The sequence below is a fragment of the Neopelma chrysocephalum genome, unplaced genomic scaffold (genome assembly GCF_003984885.1).
Source record: "Neopelma chrysocephalum unplaced genomic scaffold, ASM398488v2 Primary Assembly neopelma1_69, whole genome shotgun sequence".
Lineage (NCBI taxonomy): Eukaryota > Metazoa > Chordata > Aves > Passeriformes > Pipridae > Neopelma > Neopelma chrysocephalum.
The window spans coordinates 2,061,706-2,080,780 of record NW_020897729.1 but is presented as its reverse complement, the minus strand read 5'-3'; the positions used below and the strand labels follow the sequence as shown (position 1 = coordinate 2,080,780).

Genomic DNA, 19,075 nt, shown 5'->3' with positions numbered 1-19,075 from the left:
CTTGGCTAATTCATCTGGTTTGTGGCCTCTTTCTGCAAACTGCCCACTGGACTTAGGGCAGGAGGTACAAGCCACTGCGTGAGGCGCTGTCTGTAACGCCTGTCCCCTTCCTCAGCCTGCCTTTACTGCTGGCAGAGGGGCCCAGGGGCATGGCATTGGCTGCTCTGTCCCTGCTTGCATCCCCATTCCATGCAGCCCAGCTGTCCCCTCACAGCAGTGTTGTGCATCGACCCATAAACACCATCAACACAGGTGATAGAAACTGTAAACTTTAAAACAACTGTTAAAAGATGCATCTGCCACCCAGCCCAGCACTGGCTCCACCACAAGCCACTTTCTGAGGGCTTTTTCCCCAGAAAAACCCTGCTCAGCTGAAATCTAAGCTGTGGTTAGCAGCAGCAACGGTGACCTGGACTATCCTGAGCGTGGTGGTTGTAGAAAAGGTTTTTGGCAGTCCAGGCACGCTGAGCATGGGCTCTAACAGCTCCCAGGAGAGGACTCCAGCAGCTGTCCCAGCATGGCAGCTTGAGCAGGGGATGATGGCAGAGAAGAGACGTGCAAAACCCTGGGGCTTGCTGCTGTTACAGTGAGCCCTCCAACAGCACCCGGGGTGATCCCTGCCCTGGGTGATCTCTGCAGGGTGGCACCTTGGCAAAGGCACATCTGCCCCAGCACAGAGGGGCACGAGCCCTCTCAAGGCACGCTGTGCCTGTCACTGGGAGTGTGTGGGGGCGTAGCGACGCTCGAACTGGTCCACGTCAAACTTGCGCTTGCAGCCGGCGTAGTTCATGTAGCGGATCTTCCCAAAGATGGCCCGCTCTGCCCAGCCCTGGTCGTGTATTCCACAGATGGACCACAGGCAGCCTGCCAGGCATGGGGATGGAGCGTCAGCTCTTCCCCTTGCTTGGAGGCACATGGAGAACAAGTGGGATGTGGGTGCAAAGCAGGATGGGCTGGAGTATGGGCTGGGCTGCCTGCAGAGAGCCGCTGCCCTGCCCTCCCCTTGGCCATCACAGATAAGACCCCCCACCCTGTGCAGCTTGCCTACGTATCCGTTGGGGTCCCTCCCATCCAGCTCGTAGCGGTCATTAAGGTAGATGGCAAACTTCAGGGCCTCCTCAGGGGAGCGGGTCCACTCCAGGATCTTCTTGGCCCAGTACATCCGCAAGAAGCCGTGCATCTTCCCCTCCCGGACCATTTGGAGCTGGGGGGATAGGGACAGCCATAGGGATCAGTCTGTACCAGGTCACTTCTGCCCCTTCGTAAAAAGCTCAGCATTTTGTGGGGAAGATATAGGGCAGTACCTGGGCAGCATTCCAGAGTGGGTCGTGTGTGGTCCCCTGCTCCAGCTCCTGCAGACTGTAGATATAAGGCCTCTTGTCTTTGGCGTGGAGTTTCAGGGTGGTTTGTGCCCAGTCGTAGGCACCTGTGAGCAAGAGATGAGGAGCAACACTGAGCAACCTGCCACTGCAGGGTATCAAGGAAGAGATGGGAGAGCTGGGCTATTGAAGGCACCAGTCTTGAGGGCACCTGCCTCCAGAAGGGACCAAACGATGGGACATTAGTGCCCCCACAGCCCTCCTCCTAGCAGAAATAGGACTGCCAAGTTGGAGTGACCAGTTGGGTACCATCCTGTCCCCCAGCACTGCCCACATGACCCGATGCTACCCTGCACACTGTCGTAGTTCTCATTGTAGTAGCAGAAGTTTTCAGCCAGCTCCCGCCGCACCACGGCCTCCTCCACGAATGCATCCACCGACTCCTTGTACTTGCGCCGGTGCTTCTGCACCTCCAGGATGGTTCGCTGGGTGGAAACCTGGCCTGGGGACATGGGGAAGGAGCAAGTCAGGCTGCCAGTCCAAGGCACCACGCTCAGTCCTACTGCAGAGTGGAAAGCCTGGGACACTCACCAAAGTGGAACCATGGGGACAGGTTGCTGAGAGCTGCTTTGTTGGGGTCATTCCGGTGGGAGCCAAAGGATTTCAGCCGCTCTGTGATGAAGGATTTCAGCACAGCCAGCCCTGCAGCTGTGCCAGGGGTTGCCCAGTCCACCTCCTTCACGGTGCGATCCACCTGCAAGCTGGAATAACAGGCCTCCCAAGCAATGGGCTGGGTGGCGACTGAGCAGTGAGTGCATTTGCAGATGCTCTTCAGCCAGGACTGTCCCAGAATGTTATGTCCCCTGGATGTCCCCAACCAGCAAGTCCCCAGCCCATGCCAGCCTCCTCCTCTTAACTAGCCCTCTGCATGGCAGAGATATTGGAATTGAATGAATGAGGTGGGAACCTCCCCTTCCCCAGGGCATCCCCATTTCCACACCATCTGTGTGTGACCTCAGGCAGGTTACTGTCCCCACCCCCTGCCAACCCCTCCCAGGATCACAAAGCAGCTGTGAAACACACTGGGACAGGTCGTGAATGGGTTTGGAGGTGTGTCCTGCTGGTACCTCTGCTGGGCAGGACGGGGGATATGGGTGACGAACAACAGGGGGGAACTCAGTGAGGAACTCAGGGAGCTGAGCGTGGATCTTGCCCCGGATGGTCCTGGCGCTGTATTCCTGCTTGGGGGAGGCAACCCAGCAGGGCACGATGTTGTGGGCATCAACCTGGGAAGCAAAGCCATGGAGATAGTGTGACACAAAGCAAATGGTCCCAATGACATGACACACGTGCTCTCTGCTTAAGTCACTCCAGTGCACAAAACACAGGAGACAAGTTTCTCCCACATCTCACCATCAAGAATTTTCCCTTCCCAGAGTGCTGACACCCACCTGTGCAAATGGCACATCCTCTGGCAACTGTTCCCTGATGTCCTCCACCCACTGCCGGGGGAGGCGGAGGGGACTGAAGTCTGTCACCAGCCCACCCACACCATGCTCCACCACAAACGCAGGCAGCACGTCCTTGGGGTAGCCCAGCAGCAAGTGGAAGGAGATGTTCAGCTCTGCACACTCCTACAGCGACAGGGAAAGGGCTATGGGACAGTTCATAGCTCTGCAGACCCCAGCCAACCACTATCCGCTGAAGAGATGGATCTGCCTCCCCCCTTCCCCAGAAGCCCTGTCCCACCCAGCAGGGACAACCCCTGGCTGTACCTCAGCCACCTCCTGCAGGCCTCTCAGCATGAAATCGTAGTGCCGGATGGTGGCCTCCAGGAATTTGGGCACTAGGCAGAAGCAGATGTGCAGGGGCAGCTCCTGTTTGAGGGCCAGGCGCTGGGCGTAGAGGACAGCCCAGTTATCTGGGGAGAAATCACACAGGGCAGTGTCAGGAGGATGCTTCACTGAAGAGATGGGGATGGGGTTTCGCAAGAAGTTTCTCCCCAGACGCCCCTGCAGAGGGGGGCCAGGTCCACCCTACCGGGGGAAGGGACTAGAGCCATGGGAGCTCTGCTTCCCAGCCCCTTCTGCCAGCTGGTTCGCACCTTGTAGCCGCTGATCCCGGCACATCCAGTAAAGGATGCACCGAGCATTATCCTTCAGGTCCGAGCCCTGCGAGACGAGGCGAACCCGTTTTTTGTTGTACTTGAACTCTTGCACGGACGGGGCCGCCCTCCGCCGGGCCTCCTGCATCGCCTCCTCTTCCTCCGTCCTCCTCCGAGACACGCGAGGCACCTCCGTGACCTCGGCCTTTCGCTTCCCTTGTCTCCGCGGCATCCTCAGGACCGCCCGGGCCAGCGCTCGGAACACCGTGGTTGCGAGCGGCCGCTGCGAGAGAAAACGAGACCGTGCCGCACTTCCGAGAGGAAACGAGACCCTGCTGAGCCTTCCCGCTTCCTTGCGCATCCCGGTCCGCCCCCAGAGCCCGGGGGATGCTGGTCCCCTGCCCATCCTGGTCCTCGGGGGGGATAACGGTGCCCTGCCCGTTCCATTTACCTATCCGATCCGATCCGATCCGCTCCGGGTCCCCGATCCCCGGGGTAGGGAGCCCGACCCCGACCCCGACCCCGATCCCGATCCCGATCCCGATCCCGATCCCTACCCCGAGCCCGACCCCGACCCCGATCCCTACCCGGCACCACGCGGTCCTCCCAGTGTTACACAAGCCGTGGGCGTGTGTAAAGGGCGTGGTCATGGGTGTGGCCTCCTGTAAGGAGGGACGTGCCCCCAGCGCCTGGGACCGCCCCCCGCACACGGGCGCAGGTGCTGCCCCGATGTCCCGGCGCGCCCACGGCGCTGCACCTGCCCGGGAGGGGGGACAGTGCCCGCTGGTGCCTCCCCTCCCTGCCTCCGGGAACGAGGAAGCAGCTCCAGCCGCCTTCAGCCATCACTCGGCAGCGTAGTTCTCCACTAGCACCATCCCCACGCGCTGCGTCCTCAGGTCCACACCTTGTAAGGCACGGGGGTGCTGGCTTTGGACATGTCTGGGGGCACAGGAGGGCTGCCCGTGCTGCTGCTGAGCCTTGCTGTGCTGGATCTCACGCTGGGTAAGGGCTGAACGGTATGTGGTGGTATCCGGAGTGCATGGAGAGGGGAGAGCATCAGTCTCCAGAGTGGTGGGTGGCCCTGGGGTGGCTTCAGCCACAGAGGTGAAACACTGTGGGTGTTGTTTGCTCTCCAACATCTCAGCTCTGTCCTAGTGAGTGAACAGGGCAGTGCTTTGCAAAACATGAGCGACGAGCTTGGCTTTATTTCTTTTGCCTCTCATGTGGGTCTCCATCTGGGCAGAGAAGACCTTGGACCCAGCTGGACACCCTCACTGAACCTTGGTCCATGCTGGGCTCACTGCCTTTGCTACAGCCTGCCCAGCAGCACCAAACAGCCCTGCCTGGATGGCAACATCACCAGGATGTACTGGGCCTGGAAAACTTCAAATGCCACCCAACCCTGGCACTTGACACAAAGCAAGAGCAGTGTTGAGTTGAGCCCAGGGAATAAACCTGAGGCTTGTACCTCCTGGAATAAACCTGAGGCTTGTACCTTCTGAGACCCTCAAGCTACAGCCATAGGTCCCTTCCTGCTGCATCCCTCAACCCCCTCGCAGAGGTTTTGTGGGTTGCAGCAGGTCTCTCATGGACTTGCCCTGAGCTGCAAGCTGGGATTTGTTCCTTTGTAGGGCTTCTTCCCCTGTTGCCATTATTTACACCCAGTGCTATCAGTTCCTGACTATCTGCAGCAGAGAGGTTTGTGTAAACGCTGCTGCTACATTTCCAGACTGTCTCACGGTCACCAGTTCCTGCTTGGCTCTTCCTGTCAGACGGGTTTGTCTGACTTCCTCCAGGGATGGGTGAAGGTGGTGGAATGGGTCTCAGGACTGGCACCTACAGGAGTTTCTGCCCTGAGACTGGTGATGCCCGTGGCTTGTTCCTACTTTGTCAGGCTGGGGATTTACGTGGTTTACCTTGATGACGGTCACACTGCCATTCAGGGAATCCACGTGCTTGTTCCATGCAGGGTGGAAAATCCCCAGTCCTGACGATCCATGGCTGATGCGAGGCTTGGGCAGCTCATGGTAGTGGTAATGTTGCACCATCCCCAGCAGAGTCATGATCTCAGCCTTTCACTGCCAACCCTTGTCTGCTGTCTGCCACCTCTTTGCAGGGACCACTGTCAAAGACATGACAGTCCCTGCATCCCTGACTCTCCTTATATGCTTGACACCCACAGAGACCATGGCACTGCTGCCCAACACCAGCTCAAGCACTGCAGCCACCCTCCCTCCCTCCAGTCCTGCAACCTCCACCGCAGAGATGCCAATGGATGCCTTCACACCCAGTGCTGCTGCACCTCAGGGGAGCAGCCCGGAAGCCTCCAGCATCACCACAGCACAGGAGAGGGGCAGCACAGCCCACAGCACTGCTGGGTCACCTGGGCTGGGGCTCACCACTGGCACACCAACAGGGGTGGGGCTCACCACCGGCACCCCAACTTCAACCTCCACGGCCATAACACCCAACTGTCCCAAGGCAACCAATGTCACGTCTGTGGGGACCAGCACAGCCCCTGCTTTCAGCTCATTTGGAGCTGAAATGAGCACGCTGCCTCCCCCCACCTCTACTCTTCTCTCCTCCACCTTGGTGGGCACCACAGTTGGCACCAGCACCCACCAAGGGCCAGCCACGACCACGCTGCTTGGCAGCACATCCCCAAGGAGTGCCAGCACCTCTTCTCCCACCACACCAGCACTGACAGACACTTCAAACAAGCCCTTGGCAACCCCATCAGACACCACAGCCTCCCTCATTACTAGCACAGTGGCCACCAAGAGCACCCCTGCCCCCAGCCAGCCAGTCGGGACCACAGCCAGGACCATCCTTGGTACCTCCACCCTGACTGCACCTGAGACTCCCAGTGCCACTGCAGGTGAGTGCAGCCATGGGGCACCTGGGGGGCAGGATCAGGGTGGCAAATCTCCATGGTATCTCCCATCCTGCTCAGCCAGGCACCTGGCTCCTTCCCCACAGCCCAGCCCACGGCCTGGCCCCAGCCCTGTGGGGGCTGCCTGGTCTCCAGGCTCTTCAGGCCAGTGGATGGTCCTATGCTGGACTGTGACCGTGCCTTGGTGGGACTGTGCCTAGCAGTGTGACTGTACCATGGTTTGACAGTTCCTGGTGGCGTGGCTGTACTGCAACTGTGCGGCTGCGCTGCAGCTGTACCTCAGTGGTGTGGCTGTACTGCAGCAGTGTGGCTGTACTGTGGCTGTGCCATGGCTGTGTGGCTGTGCCCTTGGCAGTGAGCCTGCACCCTGGCAGAGAGACTGTACATACTCTGTACCTCAAGGAGTGGGACTGTACTCCAGCAGTCCCCTTATTATGGGACTTCAAATGTGCCCTGGTGACACCCCACTCCATGCACATCAACCAGAGCAGGGAGACTGTGCCCTGCCCCAGTACCCCTGGCTGTGCACAGTACCACGGTGTCCCTGGTGTCTCTGTACCCCATCAGAGCAACTGTGTCCTCACAGAGTACCTGCACCCTGGCCTAATGCCCACAGTGTGAGAACACCTCATCAGAGTGCCTGTACTCTGGTGATGGCCTCTGTGTGCCTGTGCCCCAGCAGTGCCCCCATGTACCTGTACAGCAGCAGGGCGGATGTGCCCTGACAATCCTCCAGCGTGCCTTGTCTTCCTGCCTGCGGAATGCCTGTACCTGGCCCAGTGCCTGCAGGCGCCTCCGACTGGTCTTGTCCCTGACCCTGAGAAGAAGGAAGCTCCAGCTGTGAGCAGTACACTTCAGCCGCGATATGCTGTGACACGGGGAAGTGATGCCTGTACAGACAGCCCAGGGGACAAACCCTCAGCCTGGAGCACGCCCTTCCTGAGTGCTGCCTGTTCTCTCGGCCAGTTCCTCACGCTCAGGCAGAGCTGGCTGTTGTCTCCCGAGGGCGTTGGTGCTGGGAGCCACCACCAAACATCACCCCTGTGGCGAAGTGCAGGGACGGTTCCAGGTAGCCTGGCTACTTCCCTGGACTTTTTTCCATTGTCACCCTCTCCTCAGCAGGCAGAGGACAGCACAGTCCTGGGCTGCAGGGACCAGGTCTGTCGCAGTGGTGGCTTTGCTGGCCTGCCCTGCCCACTGCTCGTGGCTGCTCTGGGTCCAGCCGTGCAGTTGATGTCTGACCTGGAAACCCCAGTGCTGGGGCTGTGGGGAGCGCTCAGAGCTGTTCCTGTGGGGTGTAACAGTTCCTGCTCATCTGGATATGGCTGGGCAGAGAGGGGGGCTGCCCCTGCTCTTGCCCCTGCTGCTGCTGCTGTTGCTGAGCCTCACCTGCCTTGCCGTGCTGCACCTTGCTCTGGGTAAGGGCTGAGGGGGATGTGGTGTTCTCCACGGGGTGGGTGGTGAGTGGGGAGCATCATTCCCCAGGGTGGTGGGGAATGATCCTGCATCTGTGGGGTGGGGAGGTGAAATGCTGCGGGTGCTGTTTGATAAATGGGAAGCAGAGGTGGACTTCTGGCTTCTCCTTTGTGTGAGGATGAGGCACTTCAGTGCAAACGCCCACCTGGAGTGGGCTGGGATCAGACCTTTGCCCTTCTCTACATTGTTATTTAACCAGCTGCTGTGTGCAGGGAGGGAGTGGCTGCCGGGGGCTTTGGGAGTTTCTGTCTGGGTTGGCTGAAAGCAGATGGCGGCTTGTGGCTCCGTTTCCCATTCTCATGTAAGCAGAGCCCCAGACTCACTGTGTTTCTGCTGGGAACTCTGGGGAATCCAGTCTGGCGTCCCAAAGCCGCCACCTCACAGACACCCCTTGACAAAGGGTCAGGCAGCCAGGCTGTCCTGTGCATCCTTTGGAGAAGGTTACAGATCCCTGGGCTTTGCTTGGGGACAGCACACTGCCCTGGCACAGGGTCTGGGTGAGAAGAGAAGATGTCCCTCCTGTGTCTCACAACCCCGTGGCAGAGTTTCGTGGGTCACAGCACGTCTCTAACAGCTCGCCTGAGCTGCAAGCTGGGATTTGTTCCTTTGTGGGGCTGCTTCCCCCGTTGCCATTATTTACACCCAGTGCTATCAGTTCCTGACTATCTACAGCAGAGAGGTTTGTGTAAACTGCTGCTGCTGCATTTCCAGACTGTCTCACGGTCACCAGTTCCTGCTTGGCTCTTCCTGTCAGACGAGTTTGTCTGATTTCCTTCAGGGATGGGTGAAAGTGGTGGAATGGGTCTCAGGACTGGCACCTACAGGAGTTTCTGCCCTGAGACTGGTGATGCCCATGGCTTGTTCCTACTTTGTCAGGCTGGGGATTTACATGTCTGGCCTTGCAGATGCCCATTCAGGGAATCCATGTGTTTGATCCATGCAGGACGGTGAATTTTCATTCCCAATGGTCCATGGCTGATGTGTAGCTTTGATTTCCTTGGGGATCTCATGATGGTGGTAATGCTGTGCCATTCCCAGAACAGCCATGGCCTCAGCCTTTTACCACCAACCCTTGTGCATCTCATTGTCCAACCTCTTTGCAGAGACAACTGCCATGGGTGTGACAGCAGCCACGTCCCCATCTCCCCCCACCTCCTCAATATCTATGGAAACCTCGGCACAGCTGCCCACCACTGACTCCACCACTGCAGCCACCCTCTCTCCCTCCAGCCCTGAAACAGAAGCTTCCACCCCAGAGAGGTCCAGCACATCCCCAGGGACTGGCAGCACCCCAACTCCCACCACGCCTCCTCCCACCACAACAACAACTACTTCATCTGAGCCCTTGACAACCCTGGCAAACACCACGGCCAGCCCTGTTATCAGCACGGAGGTCCCCCTGAGCACCCCCTCTCCCAGCCACCCGGCCAGGACCACATCCAGGACTACCCCTGGCATCTTTCCCCCAACTATGGAGTCGACTCCAGGTACCCTGCCAGTATCTGGGACCCCCAGTGCAGCCATGGGTGGGTTCCCTACGGGAAGGTAGGGACACCTTCACGGGGACAAATCCTCACAGGGATTCTGGACATGTCCTAGGGTGGCTTCATGTACATGTCTTTGCTTAGGCTTGGTCTGTCCCCAGCTGCAGGAGCATCCTGCACCTCTGCGGAGAGTACTAATGTAACATTGCTTTGCACAGGCATTGACTTCTCTTTCCCCACCACGAACTCAGCCCAGACCTCAGAGGTTACCCGCAGCACTCCTGCAGACCTGCCAATGCCACCACCCGTCTGCCCCACTGGCTCATCCAACACCAGTAAGTGCAGTGCCTGTGGGCATCACCACCCACCCATTGTAGTTTTGGACTGCCACAGGCTAGTGCAGGGGGTCCTGGAACCCCACTGCTTTTACCATGCTCTCAGTGAAGCGATATTGATGCTCTGGGGAGCGTGCTCTGGGTTTACTGTACAGTGGGAGGGTTGTTCTCCTGACAGTGTAGAGTGTCCATGACAGAATTAACCTGGAAGGAGGTCCCGTGTCTGTGCCAGCAATCTGATAGAAAGACCCCCAGGTTCTGTGTTGCAATCCAAGGTTCAAGGGCAATAACCAGAGCCACATTTTTTGTCCCTAGGTGCATCTCGCCTCTTCCTGTCTCTGCGGCTAAGCACCCCCCTGGACCTGGGGAACAGCACAGTGCAGGAGCTGGTGTTGTCCAAGGTAAGGTGTGTGGGAGGAGATGCCATTTTGCATCTGCCAGCCATGGTCCAGGCAGTCGGGGAGGGGTCAGGCAGCCAGTGGGAGGAGAATGGCTGGGTCTTGCATTGAATGTCACCCGTAGCCCTTTTGGATGAAGGGGAGACCCTCTAGCTGACACACTTCAGGATCAGGCCCTTTCGAGGTGGGGACAGGGGGGTAGGAAACCCCCTCTGGCATGGTTTGATGGCTGTTCTTTCCCCCCAGCTCCGCAAGAACCTACAGACGGCATTCCCGTGCGCTGGCCTGTCATTGGAATGGCGAGGGAAGAGGAGCCCCTGACCACTGCCCCTTGCCCTGCCAGCTCCCACATGTACTGGCAAGCCATCTGCTCCCAACTCCTTACTCCATGGCAGTGCAGCCCCTTGGGGTAACCTGCACAGCTCCTCTTGAACTTGGGGCTCCCTGTCCTTCCCTGTGCACCCCCAGTGCCCCCCATGGGCTGTGGTGCCCCTGCCCCTTCCCACAGCCTGTCTGTAAAGCCCAAGACCTCCCACCACCCTGCTCCCGACCTGGCTCCTGTGGTGTGACCCCTTCCAGCGCTGCCAGGGGGCTGGAAGGAAAGGACCCTGCGGGACTGGGCTTTTACAGCTGGGACTGTGCTGGCTTAGCCATCAAAGCCGCCCTGGGGACTGATGGATGAGAGGAAGGAGACCTGGAGCCCCCAGCACTGCTGTGCCCAAGGCTCACCTGCGGTATTGCTGACAGAGGAGCACACCCATGCCACACGGGCCGAGCAGTAAATAGAAACTCCATGCTTTCTGTGTTGAAGTTGATGACTTCTTTATTTTCCAAGTTGCCTTTCACAATTTTCAGCTTTGCCATCTATTAGAGGTACCGGAGAGGAAAACTGTCCGAGTCCCAAAAACTTCACATGGAGAGACAGACTCAAGGCTGTCCTCTCCTGGCAGGGGCAGCTGCAGACATTCCTGAGGATGGCTGGGAACTCCAGCACATGGGGGGTCCCTGCTTTGGTGCTCTCTGCCCCATGGCACCCCACAGTTGCCGGGGCAGCTGTACACACCATGGGGCCGTGGAAATCCTGTGGGCTGTGCTCCTTCCCTGTTTTTTTCCAGTCCCCAGCTAAGGAGACGGCCGCAACATCTGTCCCCCTGCAGCAAAGTCATTTATTAACTGATTAATTAGCCAGATAAAATCCAACTGAAGCAATTATTAGCCTAAGCAAGTCACCTCGCCTGGAGATTGAAAACTGAAATAATTAGCAAAATAGCCTTGTTGCGTGTCAGGGATTGTTTTTGGCTGATCCCTATTCCTCACTGGCAGCCCTCACCGCCCCGGCAAAGGGAGGGCTGGGAAGGGGCGCATGAGGGCTGAGGGATGCCAAACGTGGGGACTGCTCCCAGGCTGCCTGGGTTGTCAACCATCTGGGAAGGAACCAGCAGCCGGACAGGATAGGGAAAGACTCCGTGGGATCACCTGGCTGCCTGCCAGCTCTCAGGGGCTGGGAGAGGCTGGGCTGGGGCTGGAGGCCTGTGCCCAGGCAGCTTGTCAGGATGCTCCCACTTGGGATGTCCCTTGCATCCCAGGGTTGCCCCTTTGCTCTTTAGGATGCTGCCTGTCTTTTGTAGGCTTGTCGGACTCACACCGAGAGAGATCCCTTGGCACCCGGGCAGGGAGCTGGGCAGTAGGGCAAAACCTGCTGGAAGGGGTCCCCATGCTGGACGCCTGATGGGGTGCTGGGAAAGAAATCCTTGTGGTCTGCCTACGCTGTGGAGCTGGGCCAAGAGTCCTCCCACGTCGTGTCCCACCGGGCTGTTTTCTCCGGCTGTTGAATCCATAACTTCAGACCCCGGGACATGGCTGGGTGCCAAAGCCGGCGTAGTGGAGCCAAACTGCGTCACAAAGGGAGGAAAAGGTCCTGAAGCGCTGGGATGAAAAGGTGACTGGGGTACTCACTGTCCTCTGCCAGCACGGCTGCCTTCTACCGTTATCGTGGTCGGGGGGCAGTGAGGGGAGGAGATGTTCTGGTCCCCTCTGCCCCCAGCCTGGGAGGGAGAAGAGGGACACAGTGAGGGCATGTGGCTCGTTTGGGGGTGGTGGTCACTGCCCAGGCACTGGCAGCACAGAGCTCTGGCAAGTCCTTGACACTGCCCATGTTCTCCATGCCTGCCATCCTTGAGGATGCTGGCTGCCACCTTCACCCCATGGCTGCTTGCCTGCCACAGATCCCTGACCAGAGGGCCTTGGGAGGTTGTATCCAGGTCCTGCTGCTTTCCCAGCCCACAAATCAGTTCTCACCACATTTGCTGTGGTCCACTGCCATCTATCAGCATTTTCCAAGGGAGCAGACCCAGTGCCCAGCAGGACTGTCACCTTGAGAGGGCCTGGCAGCATCATGGAGTGCCTATCTCAAGTCCCTTGTGACTCAGGTGTCCCTTCCAGTGTCCCCCTCCCCTTCAACCCTGCCGATGGCTATAGCCCAGCTCCTGCTGTTAGGCAGGAGGGTGTTGCAACACAGCCAGTGTGCCAAGTCATCCAGAACCTGTGGAGTTGATGGATAACCTGGTTTCCCCCACTACCACCCTGAGCCCTCTCCAAATGCCCTTGCCAGGAGGCTGGAGGGGATCCAGTAGGAGATGCTGTGTTCTCTACAAAGCTGGAACAACCAGCCCATTAATTCCAGAAAGGCTGATAAGGCACTGTGCTGGGCCATGCTCTGCTGTGCTAGATTGTGTAGAGCCCCTGGGTGCTGGGATTTGCAGAATTGCCCCATGGCTACAGGCTCCTGAAGGGCTCCAGTGCCCACATGATGCTTTGGTCCTTGCTAACTGCAGGTGACAGTTATTCTTTCAGGAATCAGCGCTTTATCAGGACGTTTGTTTCAGGAGTAGCAGAAGGATCATTAAAAAGCCCCTTCCCAGGGTGGGAGCAGGACACCATCCTTGAGACAAGGCATCCCTCAGTGGCTGCAGGCTTTCTTGGGAGAGTGTACCAATCAATGCCAGAGCAGAGGGACAAATTTGGTGTGTCATCCCTGAGACTCTGCTGGGAGATGAGTTTTCTTGGGGACAGCATGGGCAGGAGTTGCAGGTACGAGGGTCTCCAGGCAGAGCTGGCCCAGGGAGCACGGACAGGACCTTGCAGGAGGGCTGAGGCTACCACCTTGCTTCAGCCAAGTTGTTTTCCCCTATGCTGAGCAGTATGTTTGCAACAATCCCTGTGGTTCCCACCACATTTTGCACCTCAAACGCCATCTGGAGCAACCTTCTCCAGCGTCAGCATATATTCCCTGTCGGGGTGGCTTTCCGAAGTGATATGGCATTGTCAGCACAGGCAGGAACAACTCTCCCACGGTAGGTTTGTATCCCTCTAATCCTCTAATCAGCCCAGGTGTGGTGGCTGCTCAGGTGGTCACTGGCTGGGCAGTCACCCCGTGATCTGCAGTGCTGGTTACACAAGCCCCCAGTGCACCGTTCCCCCCTGGCTTTACCCCCACATCGGCATTTTCGGTGGGCAGGCGAACATTTGTTCCAGGTGAGCGGCGCTCCCCCCTGATTTACTGTCTGTGCGCAGTTCCCACTGCCGGGGGTAATGCGTGGGTTTACAGGATGGTGCTTCACCAGCCGTGACTTGGCCTCCCCCGGCATTTCCCTGTCGACTCTGCCCAGCTGGTGGGTTGGGGGTGTCACTCGACGTGCCCAGCCACTGCCGCCTGCCCAACGGAGGCCAGCTCCAGCGGGACACTCTGTACTGCTTAACACCCCTCATAACACTTTGCAGGAGTTGCCTGGGGGCATTTTTGGTTAAGAAGTGTTTAATTGACTACAGAACCATGTAGTGGTGGAAGTTTGCATAATGCTGTTCACGAGGGAGCTGGCAGCAGTTTTCACGGGGGGGTGTGCAAGAATTGCTGCTTCAGGAGAAGGAGGAAGGAGAAATATAGGGGTGAAGTGACCCAGGGGATCAAGGTGAAGTGACCCAGGGATTCCCCATAGCAGGGAGGGCGGTCCAGGCCTATGACTTTTCCTACTCGAGCTTCTGGGGATGCTGGTCCCACCTTGCAGAGAAGCTTTCCTGGATAATTTGCCCCCTCCCAGCACCCCAGCACTGCTGTGCCCATACTGAAGAGTGGGTTTCAAACCCTGCTGGGATGTGCTGGAGCTCTGGACAGGGGTCTCTAGTGCTTCCAGTTGCAGCTGAGCACTGGGAGCTCAGCTGATGCCCCAGAGCCTGTCCCCAGCCATACATCCCTGCTTTATAACCTGAGTCTGTTCCCAAAGAAGCTTTGAGCCAAGTGGGCTTTTATGTCTTGCCTTGCCCTCGGCTGAGACATGGCTCAGCGGGTGATTTTAGTGCCCATGGTGTCCTCACAGGCATGGTGGCACCAGCTGGCATTGCTCTGTCACCACCACACACTCTGTGGCCCCCTACCCTGAATGGAGCAGGTCCTGGGGGTCCATGGGGTGGCTGCCATGGGGAACAGGTGGGGTGACTGCCATGCCACTGTTGGCAGTGCCACGCACTGTTCTGGGCTCAGCTTCACCTCCTGGTGCTGGTGGACCAGGGAGCTGGGTCCTGCAGGGTGGTCTTTGGGTAACCCCCAGCTCATACCACAATGGAACAGGGCATCCAGACCTTGGGAAGGGGAGGGCTCGACCGGAAGGGAATGGTGACGGGGACATTGGAGGGAAGGGACCGGGGGCGGGAGAGGACGTCGGCAACCTGCCTCCTTCTGCCATCCCTATAAATAGGAGGGAACAGGAGCAGGAGCACCTGTGGGACTCCAGCTCTGCAGGAGAGGCAGGCAGGCAGGGAGGGACAGAGGCAGCTGCTCCTTGCTGCTCTCTCCTCCCTTTGAGCTTCCTAGTGCTCTGCCTGTGTGGAGGCCTGAGGCATGGGGACTAGGGGATGGACACTCTCCACCTTCCTGGGATGCTGCGTATGGATTCTGCATGGTATGTCCAATATTTTTCTGCTAGCCCATGTGCTACTTGAGCTCTGTTAGGGTGCAGCAGGTACACTGTGAGATGCTTTTCCCTCCTGGCTGCACTGGAAAGTCCTTGCAATAGATTGCAGCCAAAGAGCTGGAAAAGTGTTTTACGGGGCAGGAATCACCCCGAGGGGCTGTTTGCAGGCGTGGAGCCGTGGGAGAGGTGAGAGCCCAGCCCGGAAGCCTGCAGGCAGCCGTGTACCCCTCCAGCAAGGGAAGCCAGCCGGCAGAGCAGGACCCGGGGATGTTCCCATCCCTCCCACGTCCCAGGAAAGAGCAAATGCTGGTGCTCCATGCTGGGGCCCCTCTTGCACTGACTTTCCATGGATGGGTGTGTGGGGTAGATGGTGTTTCCTGCTCCACACGGAAGAATTAAGATAAAACATGGATTTACTGGGGTAGAGTGTGCCAAATTAACCTGGGGGGACTTCACTGATGTGCTTTGTTTTCCCTGAGATGGGTACAGAAGCAGCTGAGCTCCTCTGGCTGAGTGGGCTGGTGCGAAGAGCTTATTTCAGCTGGGAAAGATGGTGAGGAAGTAGCCTGCCAGGAAAGGGAAAGGGGTTCTGGAAGAGGACGGACCCCTCGAGGACTGGTCTGGCATAGGAGATAATGCTCATTAATGACTCTGCACAAGCTATCTGTAAGCTAATGAGCTGAGCCGGCGGTGAGGTTGGAGGCACCTCCGCTGCAGGGAGTTCTGGCTGCCTGTCAGGGGGAACCTGATGAACCGGAGCACCAGGGTGGGGAGCAGGCTGGGGCTGTCGGGTGGTGGCGAAGCCCTGGCAGGTCTTGCCATCAGGGTGCCCTTCATCTCCCCTAATTGCAGCTGCCTAAAGCCAAGCGTCAGCAGATCCACCCAGCTCCTCCTGGAGCCAGCAGAGGCAGCCTGGTCTCCCCAGAGCCTGCATCCCTGTCCTAAATATAATACTGGGTGAAACATCACTTGTGGGTGCCAGTAGGTGCTGGGAGAAATGTCTGGGATGTGGGCAGGTGTCTCCTCCATTCAGCAAAACTCCTGCATGTGGGTCAGGATTTTGGCAGCAGAAGGAGTGAGCTGTGAGCAGGGTTTGGCCAGGGGAGCTTGCAAATATTCCCTCCATGGACAGAAAACTCCCAATGCCTTCACCCAGCTGAAGGCAAGAGAGGTGGGGGCAGTAGCAGGTAGATGCCCACCCCAGTAGAGGTTTAACAAACCTGCTTTAACTGCAGCAGATCAGAATCCATCTGCAGTCAGGGAAGGCTTCTCTAAGCCTTGGCTGTCCTCGCTGCCAAAGGGCTTTGGGTAAAGTTATTTAAATGTCTCTCAGACACCCGGAAGGCAAAAAAACACAGAACCCCCCCAGGCCCTACAGAAGTGACTGCACTCAGATCTGTCCCGGAAGCAACAGAAAGAGGGCTGAGGGCTGTCCTGGGGTGGCAGAGCTTCACAGACACCCCTTGGGCTGTGAGCTAGACTTACTGGGCCCCAGCTCTACCCAGTGGCCAGGCAGTACCATCCCCAGCATAACTGGACTGGGTTGCAGTGGCTGCCTTTGCCTCCACGCTTGCACCAGTGTGTGTCTCTCCCTGACCTGTGATAAGTTGTGTCCTGTCCCATCTGGTAGCTGCTCATGCTGAGGATGGAAGAGGTGCTGTGCAGTGCTATGCCTAAGGCAGCCCAGACTGCACTCCTTGGCTCTTAAATTAGAGCCTTGTAAGGCTGTGGGATGAGGCAGTAGGGTTTAAGGAGGGCTGGGAGCTTTGTGATGCTCAGCTGGAGGAGAGGTGTGTCTGAGCCTGGCAGGCTGCTGGCTCTGGCACTTGGCGTAATGCTCTGCTTTGTGCTTTTCTGCAGGGCTTGGGGCTGCTGCTGCCCCTGTCACTACCGAGGGGCCCTTTACTGTGGGGACAGCTTTTCCCATCACAGCAGAGAATGAAGAGCCCAGTGCCCTGGTGATGGGCACTGCGGACACAAGCACCACGGCAGCTGATGCTGAGATAGACGAGAGCATCTTCACGAGGAGCCCATTGAGTTCGACCTTCCCTCCCGGGACTGAGCTGGACTCTTTTGTGACTGCGATGAGTGAATATGGCTCTACAGTGACAACCTTGATGAATGTAACCAAGCCTCTTAACACATCTCGGGGTATTGAGGGGGGGTTGGCTGCTTCCACTACAGCCACAACCGCTGCCGCTATCACTGCACAACACCCTGCTGTCACCCCAGAAGTAGAGCATGAGGTAATGGAGGCCACTCCTGATCCCACCCTGATCACCCCAGATGTGAAGGAAGACATCCCTGCAGCTGTGACCAGAGGAGAAGAAGACATAGACCTCATCACTGGCAATATGTCCCACCCTACCACCCCTCCACCAGCAGACACCTGGGTGCCACAGCCAACTGCTGGCAGCCCCTTGGGTGTTGGTGTCACTGTGCTGCCAAGCCAAGGGCTGACCACAGCCATGGGAGCAGTCGAGGAAGTCGTAACTCTGTCTGCATCTGTCCAAAGTGGAGCCAATGCCAACTCCTTAAGTCCCAGCCCCAGCACTGAGGAGCTGCTTACGACCCAGCAGAGTGGAGTGGTGAGCAGGCTTGAGGGCACTAACCCGGAGACAGCAGAAGAAATGGCCCCAGCTGCTGAGGAAAGTCCTTTGGCTTCAGAGTCTGGAGATGCAGGAGATCCAACGAATGATGAATTCAGCACAGCTGGCTCATCCCACCTACCTCCAGAGAGCCCAGTGATGTCAGAAACAGTGGGAAACCCTGGGGAGCCCTCCTTCCTCCCTGGCCACGCAGTGCTGAGCCCAGACGCTTCCCTGGCACCGTCCACAGGGGATGGAGATGGGCAGGGAGTGTCATCAGAAGCTTCTGGTTCAGCTCTGTCACCTGCAGCCAGCGAGGCACCAGTGGCACCTGAGGAAACAGAGGACACTGCCACAACACTGCTGGCCCCAGAGGTTCCCACTGATGCACAGAGTGACATGAATCTCCCAACCGTGGCCACTGTGCTGCCCACAGGGGACATGGGGGCTGTGGGTCTGGACAATCCATCCCTGCAGCCTGACCCATGGCAGACCTCCGCCGGAGAACAGCCACCACTGCTTCCTGATGCTCTGACGGACACCCCCAGTGCTCCTGGGGCTGCTTACCCACCCCCAGGGGCTGAAGCCAACACCCTGCCTGCAGCTGATGGTGCAGCAGAGACACCATCCAGCCCCAACCTCACTAATGCCCCAGAAGCACCCATGTCTCCATCTCTCGGAGAGTCACAGCCAGGAGGGATGCCAGATGGACCTCCCCAAGAATCTGATGGATCTGACACTGGCTTGAGTTCAGATTCGGATGCCCCTAGCCCAGCCCTCTTTGTACCTGATGGACTGGCATGGCCCACTGCTGGGGTCCAGGGTCAGGGAGATCAGGGAGCAGAGGACATGGCACAGACAGGAGGTCCAGGGAATGGCAATCCCTATACAGACACCCAGAGTGACATGAGCCTTTCAGACACCCAGCCCTCAGCCTCTCCTGCTAATAATGGAGAGCTGCTGGCTGGAGGAACAGGAGATTTGGCAAGTGCTGGGCAGTCCCCTCTATCAGCTCTTGGGGAGGGAACAGGAGCAGGAGGTGCCCCGGCACTGGGAGAAATGTCCTCACCTGGTTCTGCACCTCCCAGCAGTGCTGGAATGGAGCCCGATCTCTCAGGGGCTGAAGGACCAGCGGACCTGCCCAGTGAATCTGCCAGTGGTCCTGGGGCTGTTTACCCACTCCCGGGGGCTGTGTCTGGCCCTGCATCTGAGACAGAGACACCAGCGAGCCCCAACCTCAGTGGTGCCCAGGGAGCACCTGGGTCTCCATCCTTTGGTGGGTCGCAGCCATGGGGAACAGCAACTGGTGCTCCCCAGGGAGCTGGTCTCCCTGGAGCTGAAGGACCAGACTCTGGCTTGTCTTCGTCAGGAGATGCCCCCAACTCAGCAGTTCATGGACTGGCAGAACCCCCATCACCTGCTCTTGGGGACCAGCTTGGCACAAACCTGGGGCTGCCAGCAGCCGGAGGGCCTGGAGTGGGCACGGCAGAGCAGACACTGGAAGGAGCAGG

At 58.3% G+C, this 19,075-nt stretch overlaps 3 protein-coding genes across 7 annotated transcripts in view; 2 read left to right on the top strand and 1 right to left on the bottom strand.

Annotated features, from left to right (window-relative positions):
- Positions 1–256: 256 nt before the first annotated feature.
- Positions 257–7,435, bottom strand: LOC113968833 (deoxyribodipyrimidine photo-lyase-like). Of its 4 annotated transcripts, none has more exons than XM_027685775.1 (10): positions 7,012–7,435; positions 3,424–3,706; positions 3,095–3,240; positions 2,771–2,953; positions 2,447–2,605; positions 1,911–2,109; positions 1,669–1,821; positions 1,305–1,426; positions 1,045–1,204; positions 257–864 (listed from the first exon to the last, which is right to left on the bottom strand). In XM_027685775.1, exons 2-10 carry the CDS (start codon positions 3,653–3,655, stop codon positions 713–715), a joined length of 1,506 nt encoding a protein of 501 aa, XP_027541576.1. In that variant the 5' UTR covers positions 3,656–3,706; positions 7,012–7,435; the 3' UTR covers positions 257–712. The 4 variants fall into 4 exon arrangements, with proteins under 4 accessions (XP_027541576.1, XP_027541573.1, XP_027541575.1 ...); XM_027685772.1 differs by lacking the exon at positions 7,012–7,435 and adding an exon at positions 5,376–5,591; XM_027685774.1 differs by lacking the exon at positions 7,012–7,435 and adding an exon at positions 4,011–4,069.
- On the top strand, positions 4,127–10,819 carry LOC113968835 (flocculation protein FLO11-like). 2 transcript variants are annotated; one of them, XM_027685777.1, is made up of 6 exons: positions 4,127–4,425; positions 5,606–6,301; positions 8,896–9,279; positions 9,495–9,611; positions 9,927–10,012; positions 10,256–10,819. In XM_027685777.1, the coding sequence occupies exons 1-6, from the start codon at positions 4,359–4,361 to the stop codon at positions 10,328–10,330; spliced, it is 1,425 nt and encodes a 474-aa protein (XP_027541578.1). In that variant the 5' UTR covers positions 4,127–4,358; the 3' UTR covers positions 10,331–10,819. The 2 variants fall into 2 exon arrangements, with proteins under 2 accessions (XP_027541578.1, XP_027541579.1); XM_027685778.1 differs by lacking the exon at positions 8,896–9,279.
- A 3,967-nt stretch (positions 10,820–14,786) lies between these two features.
- The window catches only part of LOC113968818 (mucin-4-like), a 13,126-nt gene continuing 8,837 nt past the window's right edge, over positions 14,787–19,075 (top strand). The window contains exons 1-2 of the mRNA XM_027685728.1: positions 14,787–14,964; positions 16,837–19,047. Coding sequence (XP_027541529.1) covers positions 14,904–14,964; positions 16,837–19,047 — 2,272 coding nt within the window. The 5' untranslated portion in view covers positions 14,787–14,903. The remainder of the gene's footprint in view (positions 14,965–16,836; positions 19,048–19,075) is intronic.

Bases quoted from the DNA above. Each gene is read 5' to 3' on its own strand.
- LOC113968833 (XM_027685771.1), bottom strand. From the start codon at position 3,829: ATGGGCAGGGGACCAGCATCCCCCGGGCTCTGGGGGCGGACCGGGATG. The intron at 1,822-1,910 runs GTGAGTGTCCCA...CCATGTCCCCAG, and splicing joins GTCCCCATGGTTCCACTTTG to GCCAGGTTTCCACCCAGCGA. The intron at 1,427-1,668 runs GTAGCATCGGGT...TCTTGCTCACAG, and splicing joins GAACTACGACAGTGTGCAGG to GTGCCTACGACTGGGCACAA.
- LOC113968835 (XM_027685777.1), top strand. From the start codon at position 4,359: ATGTCTGGGGGCACAGGAGGGCTGCCCGTGCTGCTGCTGAGCCTTGCT. The intron at 6,302-8,895 runs GTGAGTGCAGCC...ACCTCTTTGCAG, and splicing joins GACTCCCAGTGCCACTGCAG to AGACAACTGCCATGGGTGTG. The intron at 9,612-9,926 runs GTAAGTGCAGTG...TTTTGTCCCTAG, and splicing joins CACTGGCTCATCCAACACCA to GTGCATCTCGCCTCTTCCTG.